General features: G+C 53.3%; 1 protein-coding gene across 2 annotated transcripts in view; it reads right to left on the bottom strand.

Annotated features, from left to right (window-relative positions):
* Positions 1-7,938, bottom strand: part of ITPRIP (inositol 1,4,5-trisphosphate receptor interacting protein) — a 31,407-nt gene continuing 23,469 nt past the window's right edge. The window contains exons 1-2 of one of the 2 annotated variants that reach the window (XM_019636507.1): positions 5,551-7,075; positions 1-4,695 (exon numbers count right to left, since the gene is read on the bottom strand). In XM_019636507.1, coding sequence (XP_019492052.1) covers positions 3,024-4,682 — 1,659 coding nt within the window. In that variant the 5' untranslated portion in view covers positions 4,683-4,695; positions 5,551-7,075 and the 3' untranslated portion in view covers positions 1-3,023. Of the gene's footprint in view, positions 4,696-5,550; positions 7,076-7,938 lie in introns of those variants that run through there. The other variant, XM_019636506.1, reaches the window with a different exon arrangement.

The following is a 7,938-nucleotide window of genomic DNA, read 5'->3' on the forward strand; positions in this document are numbered from 1 at the left end:
CTCGAATAATTTTTAAATTGTTGAGGGACAGGATTGGCTCTTGTCTCAAAAGTTTGCCAACCCCTGCTCTATGGAAAGCAGTCCACTTGAGTTTTCTTTAACTTGACATTTTGAAAGACCGTGAAAAGCCACCCTCAACTAGGGGTGTCATCAGTCACTTGAGGGAGCTTTAGAAGTAGAGCCTTACCTGGGTGCCATGTAGGTTCAAGGTGAGGTGTGGGCATTTGACCAAGCTCTCCAGGTCATTCTAAGGACACCCTTGATGATGAACCAAAGTGCTGGCTCCAGGTTCTCAACCTGGGCTGTGCTTTAGTAAGGCAGAAAGGGGCTGGGTCTTTTGAGGATGCAGGGCCCTCCCCACCCTAACCAGCCTCTTGGCCTTGGGCCACACTACTCATTTCAGCCTTGTCAAGAGGCTCAGAGTATTGCAGTCCTGGAACGTTCTGCACAGCAAGTGAGCAGAGGCTGGGTAAAGCCACACATCCTTGGGAAGGAAGAGGTTCCTTGGAGAAAGATGGCTGGGTGTCCTAATTGCCCTGAAGGACTCCAACTCTTCCATTTAAAAGACAGCCTCTTTTCTAGAAAACCAAAGCTTCACATTACTTCTAGCTCCCACATTTCTTGGCACACACCAAACTCTGGACTCCACCCTATAGCTGGCTTTCAAAGGCCTTTCTGGAACTCTCCAGGCTGCTTCAGAGATGGGCTAGAAATGTCCTATTTTGCTATTTTTTTTCAAAGTTTTCTGAAAGCAGAAGGATAAAAAGGAGTGAAAGCTTCTGCTCATCAGTAGGAAATCTACCCCCCTCCCCAACTCGGCCTCAGGAACCGCACCGATTTCCTGAAGTTAAAAACAAGCACCATGACCAGTTTCTACTCCTTGCAAGAATTTAATTCTCCCTTTAATATAAATAAGGCAGCATGAAACACCAAGAGCCCTGCTACTTTCTGCTCCATAAGCAGTTTGGGTGCATAAAATATCTCCATTTTCCCGCTGCGTTCTGGCCTCTGTATAAACGAGAGGCCAGAAGGTATTTTTGTTCAATGAACATTCTCCTGGAAGCAAAGGGGAAGCCGAGGGAGAGTCAGGCTTGGTCTTGACGTCTGGAGGCTGGTTCTTGGTTGCTGGAATCTCTTCTAAGCACAATGAGATGGGATGATGAGGGGAAAGGAAAGGCACCGGCGATAATAAATAAGGAAATTCACCCCAGTTTTGGAAATGAATCCCGACACAATGGGGGGTGGGGGGCTATTGTTGGAGACCACATGGGCAGGATCAGTCCCTGGACTGCCCCAGACGCTGTGGGTCTGGGAAGGGGTCGACCCCAGTGCTGCTCCGTCTAAGCCCAGCTCACATAAATGCTTGCTACAGTGCCTCATCGCAGCTGAGCCTCGCACCCTGAATTAAGCCTGCCAGGAAAACTGTCCATCTTCTTAAGCACTCTGAGGCTAGGTGACAGCACTCCAGGGGGAGGGGCAGTATCTTTTCTTCAGTTTGCGGTGAGCCTCCATGGAACTGGGTATTCTGTCTGGGAGGCATGGCCAGCTTACGCCCTGAAGGGAGAATCCAGGTGCTGGTGAAGGCACACTCATTCTTGCTGCTGCTTTGGCCCTCTGCAAGGGTTACTGAGGCAACGCCAAAAAAAGAAATCCCAATGGACCAGTGAAGTCGCAAGCGGGGGAATGGTTTTCCAGCCCTCCTGAACCAGGAGACAGAGGCCAGCTCCAACTGCAGGCTCTGGTGACCGCCAAGTCACCGCCGTTCTCAGCAGTGCCCAGGTGGCTTCTGAAGCCTGGGGGCTATGCCCGCAGTGTGTTCCTGTGTGCCCACTCAGCTGGGCCTCCGTCAGGCTCTTTGGGTCTTGGTCATCTGTGCAGCCAGCAAGAACCACCCAGAAGGGGGTTCTGTGAAGTGAGGGAGCCCTGCTGGAGTGAACAGCTCAGGGGGTTTCGGGACCTGCAGATGGGAGCTGGGTTTCCATGGCAGCTCTTGCTTCCAGGCCTGCCCTGCTCTAGGACTGGAGCCTTGGGGAGCACCCACGGCTATAGCATCCCTCACCTCTTAGCTCTGCAAGTTCCTCTGAACCGGGCATTAGAGGCCAGATTGCAATCCGAAGCCCCAGCACCCTGGGTGCCAGGCTGTCCTTCCCTCCACCCTGTGCCTGTCAGCTTCAGCCTCCAGCCCTCCCCTCCCACACTGATGGTCAGAAAGATTAGCTGTGGAGAGAATAGAGAGGGATGAGGGGCCACTGGGCTTGTACCTGGCATGGGATGTTGCGCCCACAGTGATGGGGACACAGCACACTGAGGGAGAGGCAGGGAGAAGGGGATGCACCCTGAATGAAATGTGCAGCTGAAAAACTGGCCAACTTACACTTCTCTCTGCCATAAGTACCCACTTCTGTGCAACAGAGACTTTAGCCACTTGGGCCTTGGGTCTCTACTAGGTCTTTTCTCCAAATAGTATAAAAAACGGCAGCCACAGTGGGACCCTGTTGTGCAGGCTGTGGATAGAAGGCTGCAAATTCCCACACCTGTCCCTATTAGTGCTTTGGTTGCAGATGCCTGGGGTCAAGGGTTACTGGACACAGAGGTGGGGGTCTTAACATGGAACCCTGTCAGCATTCCCGTCGATCAGCATTCCTGTTGATATTCAAGTAAAGACTGGACCTGGGATGTAAAAAGAATTACACCCAAATTGCTGTTGCATTATCTCTAACTCAGTGTCCACAGAGTGTCCCATCATCATCTTGGCCATTTGTGATGATCCAAAAACAAGCTGCAACGGATCAGTCCCCAAACCCAGATAACAGCTTCGCCAGCAGGCCCCAACGGCATGAAAGCAAACCAGCTTCTGGCTTGCAATTCTGTTTCCTCCACGCTACAGGGCCTGGCTGTCCTGGCAGGCTGTGCCAGGGCTCCCAACCAAGCCTTCCATTTTCCTAGGATAGGGCCTGCAGATGCCCCCAGGCGTGTACACAGGTGGGATGCCTTGTGTCTTGGCCCGCGAGGTCCTGGCTGCTCTACAAGACGACAGGTTTTTGGGGCAGGCTGGCATGGTCTGTGGGGATATGGAGGGAGTACTCGCTAATGAGTGCTGGGGCGTTCTTGAGCATCTCATAGAAGGAGTCCACTGTCTTCCGGTAGAGACTTCGCTGCAGGACGAAGGGCCGGAAGAGGTTGAGAGGCTCGGCCCTTCGCACCGCCTCAGGGAGTCCCATGGTCTCGGGAACCTTGCGATTGCCGATGAAGAAGTGATGGAGCTTCTTCTCGAGCAGGCTCTTCTCCAGGAAGCGGAGCAGCTCATGCAGACGAGCGTCAAGCAGCCCGGCCTTCCAGTCTGCCGCCCGCCGGGAGAGCAGGAGGTGCAGCAGGGCCGTCTTCAGATGGTAATTGCCCAGCCCACTGGGGCCGGTGAGGCGGCTCTGCTTGGAGAGCAGGAAGGAAGCGATCTGCAAGCAGCTGAGGTGGCAGGCACCCTCGGGCAGTGCCTTTGATGTGGTCCTGAGGAAGTGTCGTTCGTACACAGCAAAGGACAGGGGCCAGTCAGTGCTGGACACTGAGGTCCCCCCGGAGGGCTCCCTGGGAAGGTGGGAGACAAAATACAGGTCTGAGTCGTCACACTGAATCACAGGAATCAGGTTGAAGGGCATGAACTTTCCCGAGCGGAACTTGATCTTGAGGGACCCCGGGGTGTCCAGCTGCCCAAAGGCCAGCTCGAACTCGTACTTGTGGGCGATCCGGTGCCAGGCTCTGGTGAGGGCTGTCTGGAACCACTTCATGACCTGCAATGTGTTCAGGTATGGGGAACCTTTGCCACACAGTGGGTCTTCCACCTCCCTGCCCGGCTGCACCAGGTTGTTCTTGCCGTGGAGAAGGCACAGCATGTCTTCCCCGAGTTTGGTCTTGTCACAGATACAGCCCAGCGTATCCTCGTCAGCCCGGACTACCTTGATCTGGCCGTAGCCCTGGCGATCCAAGGGCACTGAGCGGCTGGAGCACCAGAGCTCTGGGTGGAAGTGGTAGGGCTCAGGGGGTATGAAGGGCACGAAGAGGTGGCACAGCAGTGGCTTGTCCACCTGCCAGTTCTCATACATACTGTCCACGCCAATGAAGTCCTCCACCTCCATGTCTGTGTCCCGGTTGCAGAGGCTCCTCAGGGCTTCCAGCAAGTCATCCACGAAGCCTTCCACGAACTCCCGGGTGCGGGCCGCGTCGGCTGTGGCCCCCCGAATGCAGCGCTCATAAAAGTGGTCCAGCGTGGCCTTGTCGGGCAGGGTGAGGCCTCGGAGGGGGGTGCCTGCCAGGCCAGGCAGCTCGTCCTCGTCACCGCCCAGGCACTCAGGCGAGGGGCCATCCTGGTGGTCTTGCCGCCACACCTCGATCACCAGGAAGAGGATCATGCAGAGGGTGCTCCACAGGTCCCAGGCCGTGCGGCTGTCATTCTGCTGCTGGCCCTCCTCTGCTGCCCGCTCCAGGGCCTCCTTCTCGGCCGCCAGCTGTGCCACCTCCTCTTCCAGGCGTAGCTGCTCCAGCTGCAGCTTCTCCTGGTGCGCCTGCATCTTGCGGATGATCTCCTCCTCGTTCTCGGGGACCGTGGCATTCTCCCATGGGAATAGCAGTGGGTGGTTGATGATGGCTGTCACCACCACCAGACACACCCGGAAGAGCCCCAGTGCCATGGCTGGAGCTTTCCTGGGAACAGAGAGACGACAGTCACACCAAGCTTCCCTCAACACCACCTCTTCCCCGGACCCTCCCACCAACCCCTAGCCTATCGAGCTGATGAATGTCTTACCGTCCTCCCCCCACCCAACCCACCATTTCCTCACGTGATTCAAGTCTAGCCTGGAGAACAAGAACCCTGCCAAGTCCCACAGCAGCAATCCTGGCTGAACAACCCACTGTGGCGGACCTCTGTTTCTGTCTGCCCTGACATTCCTCTTTCTGGTAGCAAGCACCCCACTTTCCCTGGGAATCTACCCTTTCCTACTCCTAGGCTTATGGTTTGGGTGGGAATAAACCCACTCCCAGCTCCAGGGATGAGCATATAATGCAGGACAAGACTAGTCCCGCCTCCCTTCCCCACTGGCCACAATGATTGGTTCAGGGATGAGCATATAACTACATTCGGGCTAATGGGAGACAGAGGTAGGATCTGTTGGGACCAATGGGGATAGGATCACATTTGCTATTGGCACATGCACTGAGGAGGAGCTCTCTAGCTACCTGAAAAGCAAGGTGTGCCTGAGAAACACGCCAACAAAGAAGAAAGTGGACCTCTTGGATCCAGCTATGCCTGAAGCCACGACTTCTGGACTTTTTAGTCATCTAAATCAATGAATTCCCCTTTGTGATGAAGTCAGTTTGTTTTTCCATCACTTGAAACCAAAATAGTCCTGAATAAGACATCCCCTTCTCCCCCCAGTGAATGCTTTGTGGCAAATGCATCTTTCCTCAATGCAGAGGCTAGTGGTTAAGAATAAGAGGGCTGCATTCCAAAGCCAGCCGTCACTGATTAGCTGTGTGATGTTGGGAATGTCAACTCACCTCTCTGAGCCTCAGTTTCCTTATTGTGTAAGAGGAAAGCCATAGTACCCACAGGATCATCATACTGATGGATGCGGTGATCCGTGCAAACTGCATACCCAGCACAGCGAATGACGCACAGCATGGTTTATTTGAACAGCAACTGTTTCTGAGGCAGTTTTGAGCCTTTACCTTCCTTCACTGTAAACCTTTCCTTCTGTTCTGGAAGACCCACCCCAAATTCAGGCACTGATCTGCCCTTCTCCTGGGTCCTTCCCAGGACAATCTTGGAGACAACCAGAGCGACGGCGTCATTGGTTTTCCTCTCAACCAGTCATCTGAACTTGGACCCAACTTCTTACTTGTGAGAGGAGACACTCCAATCCTCCAGGATAAATGGATTTGTATGTATCAAGTGACTTTTTGGGAAGGGCTAACCCCTTACAATCATTGCTATTCAGATTGTGCAGCTGCACTGCCCCCTGGGAGAGTTTGTTACAAATGCAGAATGTCGCCCCACCCCCGACCTATTGAACCAGAATCTGCATTTTAATACCATCCATATTAAAGCCTGAGAAGCATTGTCTTACAGTGCAAGCCTTACATTATACCCTCTCTTCTCTCTGGCAGGAACCTTAGGAAGTAACAATGGGCCTTTTCCACACTTGCCCCGCCCCCTTCCTGTCAGAGACCTCAGCCAGGAGAGCAAGTGGCCAAATGTAATCAGTTGTTGGACAACAGAATGCAGAGGGCTCCTCCCACCGTCCGCCTGGTGCATGCCAACACATGCTGATAGGAGCCTCTTCGTTCTGCCTGAGCCCATTCCCTGATCTTGGATTTGCACCCTGAAGACCAAATGCTGTGGTTCTTACCCTAATGGTGTCAAGGAGGAGGTGTTTGTCACCGGGTAAGGGCACCTCTGCAGGTTCTACGTGGCGGTGCCACGATGTAGATGACCTGAGTTGCTATACTTGGGCAAAACCTGCTGCCTAGATGTAACTCCACCCTGTACACAGCTGTATGTGTCAGCAGGTACCGAACGGGTTGGTGGGATGGAGGTCTAGTGGGAGCAGAATTCAGCGTGCAGACACGGTCAGGCCTCAGAGGTGAACTGTGTGAAGCGCTTACGTGTTTCCTGAGGAAGTGGATGACAGGAGAAAGTCAGACTGGAAGGGGGTGGGGTGACGAAAAACTAAGGGGGCAGCTAGCCAGGTTTTCTTCCCCCAGACAAGGAGCAGCTTGTTAGGTAATTGCAGAAACAGGTCAGCCCTGGTTTCTGTATTAGAGAAACATCAATGGAAAGTTTTGCTAGGGGGGGTCCAGGCCCCAGCCAGGAGGCTGGCTGATTAACATGGATCCGAGTTTTAAGATAAAGGAGTTCTAATAGAGTATCAGGCAGCAGTCAGTTAGGAGATTATTTGGGGGTTTGAGGCCCTTCAGGGTCTCTGTACTATAGGCAGCCACCTTTGGCCACAGTAGACCCTGACAAGTCACGGTAATAGTCCTTGGCAACTCCTAACCCAGGTTAGTTTCTGAGCCAACTCAAGATAGGATGCCACCAACTCAAGATAGGATGCCACCAACTTGGGAGTGATGCCATCACCAAGCCCTACAACTGGGGAGTCATCCTCTCTACCCGACGGCTTCCACAGGGCTCCCTGTGTCCAACCTTGTGCCTGCTGGAGGATGAAGGGCTGTAAAGGCCTACTAGTACCGGAGCAACCAAGTTCAAAACTCCAGACCAACTGGAGGGATGACTCCATGTAAGACAGGGTAATAACTCTGGAGGAGATGGACTGACTGGGTTAGCACCCAGCATGTGCTCCTACTATGTATGGGACCTTGGACAAATCACTCAACTTCTCAGAACCTCAGTCTCCTCATCTATAAAATGGGATAATATCTCTATTGTAAAGCTTGATGAGAGAATGCATATACAACACTTAGCAAAATGCTTGCCCCTGAGCAAGTTTTCTTACAAAAGGGTAGTTGGGATGGGATGAGAATAGCAGATGGACCTGCCTGTAGGGGTTCCAGATGCAGTGGGCCATACAGATGACCTGATAAGGAACTCTGGCAGGATGCAGGCATGCAGGCAGCCCACAGTGACACTGATTAGAGTAGGGTTACAAACTAGACTCGACAGGAACCCAAGAGAAACAGCGGCAGGAGCCCAGGCTGCAGAAGCAGGCAGGCCTGGGCTTGAACCTAGACTCTACTCCTTGCTGAGAGGTCTTGAGTGAGTCACTTGGCTTCTCTGTGGCTCCACTGCCTTACCGATAAAATGCAGCTAAGAGCAGGCCCTCTTTCACAGGAAGATTGACTTAATAAGTGAGATAATCCATCTCGGGTGCTTAGCACAGTGCCTGGCAAAGAGTAGGCCCCTTATAATACCTGCTCCTTCCCGTA

This window comes from Hipposideros armiger, unplaced genomic scaffold, assembly GCF_001890085.2.
Source record: "Hipposideros armiger isolate ML-2016 unplaced genomic scaffold, ASM189008v1 scaffold_28, whole genome shotgun sequence".
Lineage (NCBI taxonomy): Eukaryota > Metazoa > Chordata > Mammalia > Chiroptera > Hipposideridae > Hipposideros > Hipposideros armiger.